Below are 18175 nucleotides of genomic sequence, written 5' to 3'. Positions count from 1 at the left end.
TGAAGCGCTGAGGCGTCGGGAGGGTGGGCGAAAAAAAAAATAAATAGTCGGGAGCAGTCGGGAGATGGAGCGGAGATGCGCGACTCCCAGCGCTCTCGGCTCCACATCAAGCACCCTGCGGCGGTGTCCCTGCCTCCGGAGAGCTCGGGACGCGCCGTGCCCGCCGCGCCGCTTCCCTCCCCGCCGCGGGATTGGCCGGCGCGCGCCCCGCCCGCCATCCCGCCCCTTCCCCTTCCCGTTCCCCTGCCCCTTTCCCCCCGCCGGGAAACCCCGCCCGCCCCGCCTCCCCCGCGCCCGGTTGGAGGGGCCAGCTGTCAATCATCCGGTCCCCGGCGCGCGGCCCAACTCCCGCGTTCTCCCCAGGCCGCCGCGGGCGGAGCGGGGGGCGTTCCGCGCTCCTCTCCCTCCATTGGTCCTTCGGGGCTGTCAATCACCTCTCGCCGCCAACCGCGGCCGCTGTCCCTGCCCCCGCCCCGCCCCTCCCCCCTCCCTCCGCTCAACTCCGCTCGCTCCGCCAAGTTGCGCGGCCGCTGCCCGGCGGCTCCGCGGTTCTGGCGGCGCCACGCGCGGCGGCCCCCGGCAGAGCGCGGCCAGGCGGGATGAGGGCGGAGGCGCGGGGAGCGCCCGGCGGCGGCTGAAGGCGGACACGGGGCGCGTGGAGGCGAGGGGCTGAAGCTCAGGGGCGAGTCCGGCCGATGACAGCGGGCTTGACTGAAGGGGACGCGGAGCGAACGAAGCGGGAGCGGGGCAGCAGCGGCGCCGCCGAGCCCGTCCCGCGGTGGCTCGTGCCGCGCCTGCCCTGAGGACAGCGGGACCCCGGCAGGGAAAGTTTGGCGCTCGCCCGCCCCCGTCCCGCCGGGCGAAGTTGTCTTTGGGTTTGTTTGTTTGTTTTCCCTTTCCTCCTCCTCCTCCTCCCCCCTTCCGCTCCCCCGGCGGCTCCGCGCGGGGAGGAAACGGCGAGGGAAGCAGGAACTGAGGAGCGACCCGGGAGCCTCCCCAGCGCCCGGCAGAGCCCGCTCCGCTCCTCTCCTCGTCCGTGCGGTGTGTGAGGGCAGCCAGGACTTCGTTTTTGGTGGTGTTTTTCGTTGCTGTTTTTTTGTTGTTTTTTTTTTTTTTTTTAAGCCCCTTTGTTTTTTGCCCGCCCGCTTCTCCCTCCGGTACAATATATGCTCGTGAAGAGCCGCCCCGCCGCCCAGCCATGTCGGCGGCCATCTCTGCCGCGGAGAAGGTGGATGGCTTCACACGGAAATCGGTGCGCAAGGCGCAGAGGCAGAAGCGCTCGCAGGGCTCCTCGCAGTTCCGCAGCCAGGGCAGCCCGGTGGAGCTCTCGCCGCTGCCCCAGCTCAAAGGTACGAGCCTGCCCTCCCGCCCTCCCCTCCGACTGCAGGTGCCGCTGCCCACAGCGCCTGCCCTGGCTCGGCCCCTGCCCCGCGCCCTCTGCCCTTTAGCCGTGTCCTCCCCTGCCCCCGGCGCTTTCCAGGTAGGACCCGCGGCTGGAATTCCTCCTCTGCCCGCACAAAAAAACCAGCGCCGCTGTCCCGGCCGCTGCTGACTCCGCTAACTCGCCGCCCCTCTTTTCTGGCTGGTGGGAACAGCAAAATGTGGTTTAAGGTCTTACTGAGGAAAATGCAGACCATAAGTTGAGTTGAGGAGTGCGGGCGATTGAGCGCTGCAACCCGGGAGCGAGCGGTGGCTCCTCCCACGGGGGGTTTGCCAAGAGGAGCTGTGCCCGTGGTGTGACATCCCGAGGTAGCGGGGAGAGTTCCCGTTCGGCCGCTCCGTGCTTTGCTCCGCTCTCGGACAGCGTGGAGCGGCGTTTGCTGCTCTCCAGGAGCTGCCTCGGAGACTCCTCCAGCACGGTGCTCTGTGGAGACACTCTCGAGTGAATGAAAACTCTGAGTGCTGGCATTGCTGTAACAGAAAATAGGCAGTGAAGGTTTTATCCCCTGTGCCGCAGCTAAAATTGAGAAGGCTCGGTTCATTAGGTCACAGAAATGAAGCGTAGTTCATTGCAACCTTCTACATCTTTGAACATCAGAGTACATTTCTGTATATTTTTAAAATTACGGAAAGGATATGTTGGGGAGGGAATACAAAACTTGTTATTAAAACATTTGTCAGGGACTTGGAAGAAAAGGGAGAGCGATTACCTTAACGTGACCTAGCATGTTAATTTTACTTCCACTGGCTTTAAAGTCTTAAGGCTTTTGAAGCTACATCATATGATGGTGTAAAAAAAAGTCTGATTTGCAGCAAATATCCAAAATCTGAATAAGACATAGCAAACGTAAAAATATTCCTAGGTACTAAGGTTTGGTTTTTTTTCAGTTTGATTTTTATGGCATTTACAATCATGTCTCTAGTATTTCAAGGCTGTCACGTTTTCCTGCTCTTTGAGTGACAGATGTACATGAATCATAAATCTGGCTCTTAGCAGAAATGTTATTGACTAGAAATAAGCTTAGGCAGGGGAGTAACAAGGGCAGGGTTGTTTGTTTGGTTTTAACGTGTTTGTTGCAGTGGATTTGGCTGTTAGTTTGAACAACAGCAGGGGTGTTCTCGCTGCTTCTTTTGGGCTTTCCGTCCTCTATGAAGTTGTGTCCTGTCTTGGTCCACTGCTTCGATTTGAGGGATTGACAGCCTGGATAACTTGTTTGAAATCAGCAGTTTTTGCTGTTCCCATGCTGTTCAGACCATGCACTTTCCTCAGGGCTGAATTTGAGAAACCACACTTAGTACTTCGTAAAGGCCCTTGGTTAATACTGCACATAGGTGGCAGACTTCAGAAAGTTTGAGACCTGGTCCAGCAAACAGTTAAACATACGTGTGTTATGCAGGGAGCAATTCCAGCTTAAATCAGCAAAATGTCCAAGTTTACATTCTTTGCTGAGCTGGGACTTTAATATTAAATTTTTAACTCTGCATTATTAAGTCCTGTAGTTTTGTGAGTGTGGTTTTACAGCTTTTTACTTGTAACACAGAGAAATTTTGCATGGCATCAGCAGCTCAGATGTTTGGAAATTTGAAGCCATAAACCAGCAGAGGAATTTCTTCAGTTATGCAGGGTTTTATAGTAGTTTGAATCGCTTTATTGCCTGAAGTTCTTAAAGGAAAATCTCTTCAGTCTTTATGCTTGTGATTCAGATGTGAAGTCTTGCCTTGGAGACCTGCTTCAGAACAGAAATTGTGGGCAAAATGTACTTTTGTGAGCTGTAGTGTGCCAAGTAGCCAGTTTGCAGAAAGTCAAGCAGGGCTGCTTTTGCTTGTTTTTCTCCCTTAGGTTTGTGATGTTAGGTTTGTCCTGAACGTAGCTGTGGGCATGGGATGGTTTCTTTTCATAATGCTCCCTCTCTCCCTTTTCCTCTTAACCCTTCCTTGCCCCTGAAACCAAAAAAGGTTCTAGAAATAGTTTCCTCTCTCTACAAATGGATTGTTTAATACAACTATTTGTTCTAATCACATGTGTCTTGGGAAGATAAATCTTTGCTTTATTCTTGAAAGTTGATATGCAATTCAGCAATAGTTTTGATGCTGCCAGTGTAGTATTATCTACAGAATCGTGAACCAGAATTTCCAGGCATGGGCTGGAAAAGGAAAGTACAGTCATTTTAATGATGCTCAGCATACACTTAGTAATTAGATCAAGTTTTTACTTTTTCAGACCTCTTCAAATAAATGTTAAACCTGAGGTATTTCAAAGCTGTATTGGGAGAAAATGGAATATTTTTAGATGAAAAAGCAGTTTGGTATTATGCTGCTGTAAAATATTTCATCTTGTTTATAAGTATTGTCTTATTTCATCACTTTTAAGAGATAATATTCTAAAGTCAGTCTAAGCAGTATTTTAAAACTCCCCAGTAGGTTTGCCAAACTGGCCTAAAGCACTTGCATCTATTTTACTGGAGGAGAGATGTTCCAGAAGAAAAACAGAAATTACCCATCACTTTAGAAAACACCTTCTTGGGCAGAGAGTGTTGTGGGATTTTTCCTTTTCTGTAGGGGCTGTTTTGTTTGCCACTGGAATGGCCAGCTCAGATGGTGAGACACACTTTCAGAGTTGTATTGCTCCAAAGCCTTTAGGCAGATAATCTAAGAAATACGTATTTCTGCAGTTAGCTAATTGTACTGCTGCTCTCAATTACCAAAATGCTGTGCTTTGGCTGTGTATTTCTTCTACATCACATCTCTACTGGTGGGTGACCGTCCCCATTAGGAGGAACTCTTCCCTTCAGAGGTGTTTTTGGGGGACTGAGATGGAGAGGAGGGGTGGTAAGACGGTGTGCTGTGGTTAACATTCAGCTTATCTGTGGGTGTGATGATATCTATCCTGTGTAGGTGAAAGCTCAGCAAAACCTGACTGATGGCAGGATACTCAAAATAATTTAGTAATTTGTTCTTCAGTTAATTTAGGGGGTTTCCTAAAGCACTGTTATTCACGACAGTGTCTATTTTACAGTGTATAATTTAACAACTGAATAAGAAATAGTGAAGACACAGTGATTATATTTAAAAGAAAAGATTGTTTAATCACTCCCCCCCCATCTTCTTTTCATTTTGTTACCTAAAGTTTGTGTAATAAAAGAATTTTGAAGAATCTTCAGCCAGAGTAATATGCTGGAATACAGCGGGACTTTATAATTTCATGGACAATTCTGAGAGTGTTGCTTTTCAAGAAATCTAGCAAAGGGAATGTTATTTTTGTTGTCTTAAGAGGTGATAAATTTTGTCCCAATAGGAGATTGTTTTAAGAGGCTGCAATAGAACATGGCAGTTACCTTCATTTTTGAAAAAGAGATGCAACTTGACCTTGGAGCCTGATCTGACTCTCCAGCAGATGTATGCATGCTTGTCTCTGCCACTTTTGGTTGAAGCAGCATCTAGAAATATAGGTGGAAAGTGGTGAATAGAAAACACAACTTGTTGCTTTGATTTACTACAGTTAATATGGCCCGGTCAGCTTGTAAAGCAAATAGATTTTTTTTTTTTTTCGTGTACCAAACTTGTCAACTGCAGCTGGAAAGAATAAACATTTCCTGATGCCTCTTACCCTCACAAGAGGAGAACTGGAGAGTGATCCAGAAATCTTTCAGCCATGGACTAGCAGTAGTTGGAGGGATCTCTGTGGGGCTGAGAGCTACAGAGGTTACAGAGGAGTGTACTGGAATAAGAAGTCTTTTTAAGAAGACCTCCCAGTGTGCAGTGTCAGCATTCAAATACAAGGTGTAAAATAGGTGCTAATTCTGGTTATTTTCTTTACTTAAACCCTTGAGAGAGAGCTTGGCTTTGGCTGAAAACCGGTTGCTGTGTTCAAGCTAAGCTTTTGTGGGAATGCTGCAGAGAGGCCTGGTAACCTTGCTGATAGGTAAAATTTTAATGTTATTAAATCTGAGGATCAGTTCAAGCCTCACACTTTGAGTGGTTTTGGGTCATAGTGTGTGCTTCAGAGTGACATAAATAAGTGGAATTAAAAACAGCTGAGAGGAATTTTCTTGTCCTATTAAGTTGCCTTTGCTCCCCAAGGGGAAGTGTGCTTCAAAGTTTTAGAATGGTTTACTTTTACTACAGCCTTAATAAATATTTATAAGTGAAAGGACAGTTTTCTCTCTCAGATTTGCACTTGTTTTTTTGTGTCCCTCATGATTCATTGTTATTTCCTCTTCTGTAGTCTCCCATCCTCCACCTTTTGTATTAAACATCCCTTGCAACTGTGATCATCTTGGATGAGTTTTTCCTTAAAAGTGAGAATCTTTAATTCAGATGAAGAATGAGGATGTTCTGTGAGGAATTTATGTTTACCTCTTACTATAATCTCAGCAGGACGTACTATGAAGTAGTCAAAACTTCCTTTTTAGTGAAGTTAGAGTCTTGAGAAATAAACAACCTATAACAGATGAAAAAACTGTAGTAGTTCCATGAAAAACGAGCTGTTTGAATTTTTTTCTATATTAAGGAACTGTTCCTAGTTTATGGAGTGGAACATTTTGGTTTTTATTCTTAACAAATTGACCTTTTTATCTGTAACTTGAATTTTTGGTCTTAGAATATACTTCCATCAAATGCAGCTCCTAAATATAGAGCCTATTGACTGTCTTCACATGAACTTTTCTATTTCAATCTTTCACATCTTCCATGTGCCAGCTTAGTATCAGATTTCTTTTTCCATATTCATTGCTTTCTGGTTTAGTCAGATAGTAGTTTTGCAGGTGCTGAATATAATGTTAGTTGCTGTAGGAAATGCAAATGGAATTAGTTATTGCTGCAGGCTATCTGATCAAAAGATTATTTCAATCTATAGATTTGAGATTTTTTTTAACATCTGTCTATCTTAAAATCACTCAGTGCTTTTGAAAAGGTGTCATACCAACAGTTCTGGACAGATTAATATTCTTTTAAGGCACAGAAGGGATATGTGTTGTGTTCTGATGAAAAAAGACACTTCCATTGAGAAGGCTGTAAAATTTAGCTTCTATCCTGACTCTTGTTTTAATCTAGCAGGTTAAAATTACAGCTTTTAGCAGCATGTAGATTCGGAGGGTTGGAGCTGCAGCCCAGTTGGATTAATAGGTAGCAAATAACACCTGTTTTAGAAGACTCCCTTGGCAAAATGCTCTACTAGAAACTGGATAGTGACAGCTTCTTTTTAAAGTCTGAATCATTTATTCCATCAGAGAATTATTGAACTAGTTTCTCTCAAGTTTTGCTGAATTTGTGGCCAGTAAATAATACTGTCTGCAAGATATTTCATATGTTTCTGACTTGAAAGCAGAGTTCATCATAGTTAAGGTTACCTTCAGTTTTCCTGTGCAAGATCTTACTCTGAGCTGCTCACAACATTGCTGAACTGTTTGTACTGAAGTTTTCCATGCCAAGTATGGACAGTTTTATTTGCAGCTCTTCCTCAGGCTAATGTTCTTATTTTCAGCAAAACCAATTCAAACTACTTGGAACACTAGAAGAAAGATAAAATGTATAGTGTCAATATTAAAAAAAACCCAAACAAACCATGAGCTGTGTTGAGGTTTAATACTTGCTGTACTTCAGAGCTTAGCACGTGGTTCTTAATGCAAATGAATCTCATGTGGTCCAGATTCTTGTTTGGTCCAATTGTAGCTGTTGTAGCAGGACTGATGAGTTGGTATTTACCAAGCTGGTATGTTTAGCTCCTTCAGGATTTGCTGTGCTGCTCCCATCTGCCATGCTCTGGGAGGCTGCTCTGTGTGGCTTTCTTTGGGCTTCTTGTCTGCAGAACTGCCAGGACAGCAGGAGGCAAAGTTAGACAGCAAGTGTAGGCAAAACTGTCATTTTCTACAAGCAAGAGCCCAGGGGTACATTCCAGGTGGAGACATGGTATGGAACTGCTGTGATGATGGAAAAGCCAAAGTGGGAAGAGAGAGCAGAAGCCAGCTCCTCTCCAGTGGCTGCAGGAAACTCAGTGCTGGGAGTCTCAACACTCCTCTTGGATGTGAAACTTTCTGGAAATATTTCTCAACATGTTCTCTTCTAATTTCTTCGTAACTTTTCATTGCAGCTGTGGATTTTGAACTTCCCACAATCTTCTGAAACTTCACAGGCTTAGGGTTTTTGTTCTGTACATCAGGAATTGATTGTAGATTAGCTGGATCATCAAATGAGAGGTTTTTTCCTTGAGAATTGAAAATTGAGGAGAGCATAAGTGTACATTTGGGGGTGGGAAGTGAAGCTGAAATGTAAATGCAGGATACTAAGCCTCAGTATCTTAAGGGCATGGAGGCTGCAGGAACAAACAGCAGTCTGATCAGAATTCAGTAGACCTGTATCCTGCTGAAGGAGTAGCATGTACTGCTGCAATGGATATGGTGAATAAAAGAGGCTATAGATTAAAAAATAAAAGTCAATGTAACAGCACCATTTCTACTATTGGGAAAAGATTTAAATCTCTCTCATTCTCATCTTAAGTTTCTTCTCTTTTCCATTGTTTATCTTGATCTTACGAAGCAAAGCTTTGGTGAAATAGATGGGTTTTGTCAGCTTTGTTGATATGATAGGATTCAGAAGAGAAATACAAATTTTGCTGAGAGTTGGGAGGTCGAGGTGAGAGTAACAGCAAAAATTATATTTGTGCATGCCTATTCAAGAACAATGCTGCAAAAGGAAGATGTTCTATTTCTAGTAGATAATTTTTTAAAAGACTAACAATTTAAAAGATGATAAAGTTACTCCCTACAATAAGAGAAAAGCTTTCCATTTTTAATACAAGTTTCAAATGACTGATTAGAAGTTTGTATCTGAGGCCGTCGCACACTTGGAGAGTTGGCAAGCTGTGGGTGACAGACAGTGCGAGTGGGACAGTTGTTTCTCAGAACTGAAAGAGGAGGTGGGTTGAGCAAGTTTGGAGGAGGACAGTATAGCATGGGGCAGGAAGGCTGATCTGAAAATGATCAGGAATGAAAAGTCACAGCAATGTTTCTAAATATGAAGGGAGAAACAGCTTCATTTCTACTATAGCTGCATTAAAGGATTAGCAGAGTGCACCACTGCATAAACAAGCGAGCTTTTAGAAGTGATTTAATAGGTTTATTTCTGTAGATGCTTGGTCCTTCAAAATACAGAGGCACAGTTTTTACTTTATTAATTTCATCCCAAGTAAAATTGTATGGGAGAGTATAGGGGCGGAAAAAGTGGGCTTTTTGAAAAAAGATTCTAATTTAGTGTAGTTGTGTAAAACTTTTGAGAAGTATACTGTATTTTCGATTACAAATTCGGTGCTTGAAATATGACATACATGTGTAGGATTGAAGTCTTGTTAAGCAGCAAAATTTTGATTCCCTGTCTATGAGTTTAAAAATTATCTACTAGTGAGAACTGAGCTTAGGTCTTGAATTATGAATGGGAAACAAACTTGTGCATTTCAGCATAGTTGGATTCTGTAGGAAAGCAGTTCTTGTTTCAAGAAGAAAAACGAAGATGTGAGTATCAGCACCCTCTTGAGAGACAAGAGCTTGGTCCCACAGTAAAGTCAGGAAGGACAGGGTTTGGTAATACTAATATTTGTTCATCTTCCCTTAAGAGTAGGAAGTGGGATCGAAATAAACCAAATACATCAAAATTATGTAAATTGAGTTTAAAAATAGCCAAGAGATTTTGCCAAATGGGAGAGGACTTAAAGTGCAGGTTCCCTCATTACTGAACACTTCATATTTAGAGTTCTTGGTAGAAAGTGTGTAACTGTTCTAGTATGCTTGAAATTAATGAAAAAATTACCTCAACCTTTTATTTATGAGATGAAATGTCTGCTTCACATAAATTAAGCAAAGAGATCCCACGAATGTTTGGTATTTGTCTGCTCAGGATGATCTGTTCTCATTCAGGTTGGTGGAAGTTGGGTCACTGAATGCAGCACAACCAGGATTTCACCTGTGTTCCCTGTCTAATTTAATCATAATTCTTTCCACTGCAACATAATTATGAAGTATCTTGTTATTGATCCAAGAAGACTGTGAAAAGTAAGAAACACTTGTTTAGCCAATTTGTAAACTATATATTTATCCAAGGAGTTATTCCAGTACTTGTAACTTCCACACAGATTTACACAGGAATTCAAAGGAAGAGGTGGGTTTTCCTTGTGTTTTAGAAAGTTAGATTGGCTGTTTCCTCTGGCACACATTTCATATTAAATTGCTCCTCTGTGCATCTCCTTCATGTTTAAAAGCTAAGTACTAAATTAATTACAAAATAAGTTTGTGTACTCTTGTTAAATTGTGTTTAACAGCTACCCTTGGTTTCAATAAAGGGTATTTTTATATTTCACTTAGCACTAATATTGCCATGTGAAAATTACATGAGTGTTTCTTCAGTTTCTGGAAAATAAACTTGATTTGTGTTGAGTTGCATGTTCTTGTGTGATGTCAAACTGGAGCAACTTCATCTTACTCAAAATTAATTTTTATACTTAGATATGGTGAGGAAATGATGGGGAAGGTAATAGATTTTTAAGCTGTTAATAATATGCAACACAGATCCACTGATGACATACTTCATAATTACCACTCATTAATTATAAACTACCATAATGTCAGACAGGAGTTTTGCAGTTGACTTAAGGGAACGTAAATTGTAAATACAGTTGCTGTCCCTTCAGACTTACAAGGTACAAATCAATTTGTTTCATTCAAGCAAAGTGTTTTCGGTCCCTGTGAATTGAAAATGTTATTAATGCAGTCCAAGATAACAGGTATTAAGCTGAAATTTTTACTGAGCCTGTGTGGCACACAACTTTGTCACCTGCTTCTTGGCTGTGTGCCCTGGTAAAATTTGTGCAGAGCACTACAGCTGTTGGGAGGCAAAATAGGGAGCAGAGCTGCTCAGATTATTCTTTTAATTCTTAGCAGCATAGATGTGACACCCTCACACCTTCACCCTTGTCACACCCTCAAGGGCTTTATTGCATGTTCAAAATTACATGTGAAAATACAGTATTTTGTTGAACCATTACACTTTGATAAATAGCTTTTCTGTAAGGGCAAGTGCTTCAATTGGTGGAAAAGTGTAAATAAGGTTATATTTTGGGAACATGGAGCATCATACCAATTGTCCTTTCTGATCTTTTTCATTTGACACTCCCAGAAGCTTGGTCTGTAGTGTCCTTCCATTTCTGTAGTCCCTTGGGTTTTGCTGGTGGTTAATTTTCCTGGCACAAGAGTGAATTACCTGGAGTAACAAGTTGCTTGTGCAGCATCCCTGGGTACTTTTACCTTGTGGCTCATTCAGTGTACTGACTTAGATTTTAAAGAAATTACCTGTTTACATACCTTGGTCTTTATTTGCCCTCTTGTTAGGAGGATTTCTTGAATGCATCCAGTTTTACCATAACAAAAACCTTTGTTACATTTCAAAATTTAAAAAGCTATTTAGGAGCTCTCTTTGCTGTTTGGGAAAGGTGCTTCAGTTCTTGGGCCTGTGTATCAATTTCTGTAATTTTAAGTTAAAGGTGCTATCTATCCCATATTCATATCTTCTGAGAAACAATTTCCCATTCAAAAAATCAATTACTCTCTTTTCCCAACTGAATTACCTGGCTATGCATATGGAACTCCACGATAGGATTTATTACCCTTAAATTCAGAACTCTGTTCCTTAAAGAGGCAGGTTCCTGTTTTAAATTAATTTTTTTGAGGCTCTGGGTATATTCAAAAAAGGCTTACCCTGCCATATGATCAGTCACTAAAACTGCTTTATGGGTTTTAAATGATAACAGCAAATACAGGAGCAGTGTGTGCCAAAACCATAAATGAATGCATTGGAGAGCATTGTACTGGCTTATAGGTGGGAGCAAGCTTGTTTCAAATACAGGAGCAGTGGGGGGGGGGGGGGTAATTGGTTTTTGAAAATATGACACTTCAGATGTGTAAGAAGTGAAACTTCTTTGCCTTTTCTAATAAATAGCTTCACTCTGAACAAAACTTCATATGGTTAGCCATGTGCAAATTCCTCAACTTCTCAGTACTGTCAAAAGCAGCACTGATTCAACTGTGTCAGTCCATTGGGCAATTTTTTCAGCTGCTTTTCCTTGCTGTTGTGTGGAACTGAATTTCAGCTAGATTCTGAACTGCTGGCGTGCTTTTGAGGTAACCTTTGTATTGTTAAACTTGTACATTTTGTTAAGGGTGACTTTAGGGTGTTTTTTGTTCCTGTTCCAGTGATTGGTATGCTGGGTGAGTTTTTATTTGTTTAAAGAACCAATGGTGCTTTAATTCTTCTTTTTTTAGAAAGTGTGGTAGAAATAAGGTGAATTGTGCCAGGCCCAGTTACTAGAGTCTAACTTTAAGGACCAAGAGAATAATTTGTATTTTTGCATCTTAACTGTTTGTTGTCTTCTGTAATTAAACAGTAAGAAATAGGACTGTTAATATAAAAGCATTTCAGTACTTTCTTACTCTCTGAAGTGTCTTGGTTGACTCAAATCTTAATTAAAATCAAGGAATTTAACATGGTAGTAGCTGGAGACTCTGAACTTTATGCGGTTATAAGAAAGCCTGGAAGATAGAAGGTAGAAACAATCTAGATAAGACACTTGCAGTTCATTATCATTGCAAGGAGCCCTGTCACAGAATTTGTGACAGATGTTGTTAGATCAGCGTGGGCTTTTCAGATTTTCTGCATCGATTTGTTGAGGTCAGCTGCTGGCCATGTGGAGCAGTAGATGAGACTCTGAACAAACAGTATCTTACTGGGTGGGAGACAGCTTTCCAGGAGTACTTTTTACTAAATGACTTAAAAATTATCTGTAGCCCAGACTTGTAACTAACTCTCTAAATCACAGTGCTGTATGTGAATAAAAGGAATTGTTGATTGCTATTTTCATCTTGTTTTGCTTCTAATACGTGATTTCCTTTTTTGTTTTTCCTTCCCTGGCACGTATCACAGAATTAATCTTACATTGAGAATGTTCCAATGAGCAAAATTTCTGATTTTCTTACTATTTCAAAAGAGACTGGAGGTTTACCATGTGGAAGGTGCCACAGTGTGCAAGACTTGGCTGATGACCATCTGCAGAATAGTTTATTTAAAAATGGAAGTACAGGAGAAGCTCAGCTTGATATCTTGATTGCCTTTGCAGTCCTGATTTCTGAAATGAAGAGGTTAAATGTTAGTGTGAGCCCCTGGATCCTAGACAGGATTGATCAACTTGGTAATTCGGTGCCAAGTTCTTTTTGTGGTTTATTTTTTGTGGGTTTTTTGTTTTGTTTTGGTTTCTGTTTATCTCCTATAGGTAGTATAAATTTCCTTTCAGTAATGATTGAAAATGCATTTTTATTTCATTGTCTTCCAAATCTCCTTCTCTAGTGGACAAACTTAGTATTGAATAAGGTGCTGGTTAACTTTTAGGATGCATAATGTTGTTCTGACTCCCTTATCTGTCCTGGAAAGTCAGAGTTCTGTTTACTGACAACATGGAGAAAAATTCACTCAGCCCCTTCTGTAGTTCTAGCAACAGCTGTAGATTTTGGGGTAAGAGGTAATTTGAAAATACATTCTTTGAACACTTGATTGGAGGGGGCAGAGGGAAAACCTACAGCCCTGGTCTACTAAAAATAGTGCTTATTCTTTAGGGTGACAAAGATTTTTTTAATGTGGAAAACCTGAAAATATTGATGAAAAGTTCCTTGGATGCCAGTGGTGCTGCACAGAGCTCATCTGAGTAGCCCCCTCAGTTTCAGTGGGGCTGTTGAGCTGCCAAAAGCTGGAATTGTGGGAACTTCTCCTATGGGTGTGTGGAGTTCCTGGGGAATGTTATACACTACCAGCCAAGTATATGGGGGTACATTTTTTCTTTGAAAAGGAGCTTAAAGTGATTTAAAACAAAACAAAGCCCCAAAAATAACCAAACCTCACAACAAACACAAAATCCAAAATGTATTATTCTCAGAAATCTCTAACTTAACTGAAAAATCTTACCTATACATTATCTCATGCCTCAGTACTTGTGTGATATGGCTCCAGAGGAGATGTAAACTAACTTAGCAGCTCACTGCAGAGAGCTGCTGCTCCTGTCTCTAATCCTGTGCCAGAGCTGATGCACATCAGGCCCCTCCAGAAGCCATCTAACCTCACTAATATGACCATGTTATTGAGTTAAAGCAGCTTGGGAAGAGCCTGACAAGTTCCAGAGCCAGTGCTGATGGATGGATGTGACTGGAACAGAGAAGGGGAAGGGAGGAGTAAATGGGAAGGGGGGTAGCAGGGAGAGAGACCTCTCTCAATCTCTGTCAGCCAACGACTTTGCTGCCTGGCAGGCTGCAGGTAGAGACTTCTGAGAGCCTGGAAACACTGTTGTGACATCAACTGCACCAAAACTGCATTTCCTAACAATGTTTTGCCATGCCTGTAGCATCAGCACTGACACTCAGCTGTTAGGAGAGACCACAACAATCACATACACAAGAGCTCTCTGGGACAAAACCAAATATTACATTTAGGTCAAATGGGACTCCCCATGCTTGGTTTGTGTAAGTGGGGCAGAGTTTATCACACTACCTCCTTTTCAGACTAATGGTGTTTCTGAAAGGAGCAGACTGTACAAAAACGTTGATTCCTATAAATGAAAAGGCCCAAAGCCAAACCCAGAGGTTTGGTGTCTCAGTCCCCATGCTCCTCTCCGTGTCAGTGTTAAGGCTTCGTCCTGCTCCAGCAGATCCCTCCACCACTGAGCTGAATAGAGTGCAGTAAGTGCCTAAATCCTAAACTTTGCACTGGGGAATGCAGCACAATTGTGACATGATCCTCTTCATGTATTCAGCTTGTCAGGGAATTAGGTAGAATTGTCACCAAGTTCTAAGGAAATAGGTCTGACTTTATTCTGTAATATCACTGTCCTCTAAGTGCTTGAGAGGGCTGTGTGTGAACTGCTTTAAGAGGCTGTCTGACAAAAGCTCATGGTTGGTTCTCTGGTTTCTTCATCTTCCTGGAGTAGCTCTTTCAGGAAAAACTAGAAACATTTAGTTAGTGAGACTTAAAAAAAAAAAAAGGAAAAAGGTTGCAAATGTTTGAGGAGGTTTATTTTGTATTGGCAGGAAAACTACAAATTTTGAACTTGCCATTTGTGTAGTTGAGAGAGTTTTTTGTGGATTTCAAGTCCGGTTTCTGCTGATAAATCAAGGATTATGTTAGGTTCTCTGGTTTTGTACTGAAGGTCTTGGATAAACAATTGTGTTGAGAAAGGAGAATTGTCTTTTTTTTTCCTTCCATGAGGAAGGCCTGTAAATGTAAGAGATAAATATATTGTAGGAAGACATCATTGTAGTGTGTTTTGTCTCCATTTATGTACCAGTGAGGTAGCTCTTGTGAATTCTTTTTCTTTCCATATTTCTTTTTATTTCCATATTTTGTTTGGGCCTGCCCTAGAAAGATTAGCCTCTTAACTCAACATTCTGTGCTTAGATTTGCATTGATGACCTTATAAGTCTGAAAGCATTCGATTTACAGACCGATGTGTACAATCATGCAGTTTCAACATTTTAAAACTTCTGCTCAGGAAGAACTTCCAAGTCAAATTGCTTGTTACTTTTTGTCCTTTATTATCGTGCCTACTGTCTGTAATAAGTGGAGGTTTGTAAGCAGTACAGATAGTCTGTGGAGAATTTAAGTATTATGAAGTGCAACAATCAAATTAAGTATTTTAATTGGGTACAAGCTGTCTACTATCTATCATGGAAATGACCAGAGGCAAGTCATGATTAAAGTGGATCATCCTTTGCAATAATTCTTTTGGTGCTGGATGTTAAGTTTTTGTCTTCAGGATTTCCCATCATTATGCTTGATTCAGGGTTGTTTCATTGAGGCATCCACTGTCTATTTTGAACCTAATTTATCTTCTGTGGTCTTTATGGTATTTATTATTTGAAGAACAGCAATTATCTTGAACTCCACATGTATGATGTAAATCTTCATAGAATATTAGATTAAAGCTGGTTTAAAAATCATGCTGTGGGTTGTTCAGCTACTAAAGCCAAAAGCTCCAGTATTTATGCAGTTATGGTGGCACAGTTTATTTTATTCCTAGAACTAGAATAAACTAATGTGATATGATTTTGTTGTGGTATAAAGTTTTCTAGCTTTCACTGTGTTGGGATAAAGACAAGGCTCTGAAAAGTTAAGAGCCCTATATGACAAACAAATTTTCCTCAATCACTTGGTGGTTCCCATGGTACCTTTCATAACATTCCTGGGACAAATGTGCAATGTGTCAAGCAGGGATTGAGCACATGAAGACAGATTGTGCTGACAGAACAGAGCTGGCTTTCTTGTTACCTTATTTTTGACATGGTTGCACATAATTTTCATCTCTTGCAGATGACTAGAGATGATAAGTTGACAAAATAATTGTGCTTCCCCTTGCAAGTCCAAAAAAAGGATGTATGCTTACAAGAAGATACTTTGGTTTTACTTTAAATGTTTTAATAGTAACAAAACAGATTAATGGGCAGGTTTTTCTTTTGAGGAAACATGTCCAATTGAGAGAGATCAGGTTGCTAATGAAATGGATTTATGATGCATAGCAGGGGAGAGATTCTCTTTTACTCTGGTGTCTAACTAGAAGTGGCTAATGCAGGAATTTATTTGGTATCCTAGGGAAGGTAATAAGTGATTTAATTATTTTGTATGAATTCCAGTTACTGGCTTTTAACCTGAGGTCTTTAGTCTGTTTGAGCCATGGTTAGAAGTATTCAGGTGCTGTCTGCTGGTTTTTGAAACTTCTAAGTAAATTTTGCTTAGTAACACTTAATTTTTAATTAAAAAAAAAAATTATCATCATCTACCTGTGCCTCACTTGTGGACCTTTGTAACTCGAACTGTAGTTGAGTTTGTAGTGAGGGAAAATAAAAGTAGGCGTGGTTCCTGTGTCAGTCTGGCTATCAGCTTGGGGCTAGCAACAAAAAAAGCTGTCCTCCCAGTGTTGGTTCCTTAAATTAGGCTTTTTTGGATTTTATCCTCAGCATGTCACTGTTATTGCTTTGTTGCTATGATACAATACTTACTCATGCAATCCGCTGTAGAATATGAGAAGATCTGAGCTGAAATGTTACATAACTTACAAATGTTTTTACAGCTGAGGTTCATTATTTTGCAGAGTGTAAGAATTCGTGTCTTTGTAGTTATCTGAGTAAAATAAGCATCTTGCAAGGTTTTTTCTTCAAAAGAAAAATGGTTCAAATGGCAGAATTGACATTCAGAAGTGTGAATCGTTCTTCACGGGGGAGTAGTGATTGCTGGCTGGTTCAAAAGCTCCTGAAGTTGTTGTGCTCAGCTAATAGGATCACAACTGTCAGGTGGGCAAAGGGAACACAATGTGTTCTGTGCCTGGCTTTCCAGGGCACAGCAAGCACTATGGGTCACAGTGCAGGGGTGTCAGTCCATTTCAGCAATTACTTTTTGCTTATGGAAACAAAGCAATTCTAGCAGATAACTGCTGAATATTACACCTGCTGTTGACTGTTGTTGTTCCAGCCACTAAATGAAAGGTGCTTTGGTAGGAAACTTGAGAAACAGGTATTATCAGAGTGACCTGATAATTATATTTATACTTTATATATACAGTTAAAGGTATAAACTTAATGAACTTCGTTGAATTAGAATAATTGTAAAACATTAAAGAGAAGCATGAGATTTTTTGTGATTTGTTCAGATTTTAAAGTGAGATGTAAGATTTTCAGTACTCACTTGCATTTTCTTGTCTTGCTAATTCTTTTAGTGTTGAAACAGCAGTGCTCATAGCCATAGTGCAGTGAATGAATGAATTGAGGGATGTAGTCAGGCTGTAGACCAGTCTTGAAAATTCTTCAGGGGAGAGCATTCTTTATTTGGAGCTAAAATTGGGAGTATTATTTTTTCACCAGAGTGAGTGAAATGCTAGCTGGCTGATAGAGGAGGTGATGCTGTATTGGTCCAGTGGCTTTGAACCCCTATAAACAGTTGAAAACAAGAACAAAAGACACATTAAACCAAATTTTCAGTTAAAACCACGGCTTTTTTATGGTTGTTATGGTCATGCAGCTTTGGAATAGTTACAACATATTAAGGATGTATTAAATTTTTGAAGAGTGTATAGTGTTTGATAATCCGTCTCTTTTAGAGTAAATGTGAAATGCTAATGGAGGAATTCTGCTTATCAGATTACAGAGGTACTGAATGCTAAAATGAAAATGCTAAGTCACAGCCAAACACATTGTCTTAATAGGCCAAGAAATCTGGAAAACCCTTACATGACTAAGATTGTCAGAAATTATTTAGACCAAGGCATTAAGATTCAGGATTAATCCTTTTGAAATATTGGAATTCTTTCTTCAGAGAAACGTTGATCACATGGTGTTGAAAGTATGTGAAGCATTTTGTATTGGGGTAAAAAGACAAGGTTCCTTCAAAGCAGATTTTACAGCTTTTAAGCAGGTTACATAATAAAGGATTAGGGAACAGAATGAGACAAATCGGATGAATGAAAGGTTAGTTTGATGCACTGCTTCTGGATATGACTTTTGGTGATGGAGAACTGAGACTTGTTAATATTTATGTATTTAAAATAAGGTTAATTCAGTAACTCATTGCTGGTAAATAAATTTACTGCCTTGTCTTTGTCCGTTATTTCTTTTATGTACCAAAAGTTGGGGATGGTGAGTGTTCCATTCTGATATACAGATGGTTT

The 18175-nt window shown here is 41.0% G+C and overlaps 1 protein-coding gene across 1 annotated transcript in view; it reads left to right on the top strand.

Moving 5' to 3' along the window:
• Positions 1-533: 533 nt before the first annotated feature.
• Positions 534-18175, top strand: part of PPP2R5A (protein phosphatase 2 regulatory subunit B'alpha) — a 42141-nt gene continuing 24499 nt past the window's right edge. The window contains exon 1 of the mRNA XM_036379910.2: positions 534-1349. Coding sequence (XP_036235803.1) covers positions 1199-1349 — 151 coding nt within the window. The 5' untranslated portion in view covers positions 534-1198. The remainder of the gene's footprint in view (positions 1350-18175) is intronic.

Source organism: Molothrus ater, chromosome 3 (genome assembly GCF_012460135.2).
Source record: "Molothrus ater isolate BHLD 08-10-18 breed brown headed cowbird chromosome 3, BPBGC_Mater_1.1, whole genome shotgun sequence".
Lineage (NCBI taxonomy): Eukaryota > Metazoa > Chordata > Aves > Passeriformes > Icteridae > Molothrus > Molothrus ater.
This window is presented reverse-complemented; position numbering and strand designations above follow the sequence as displayed.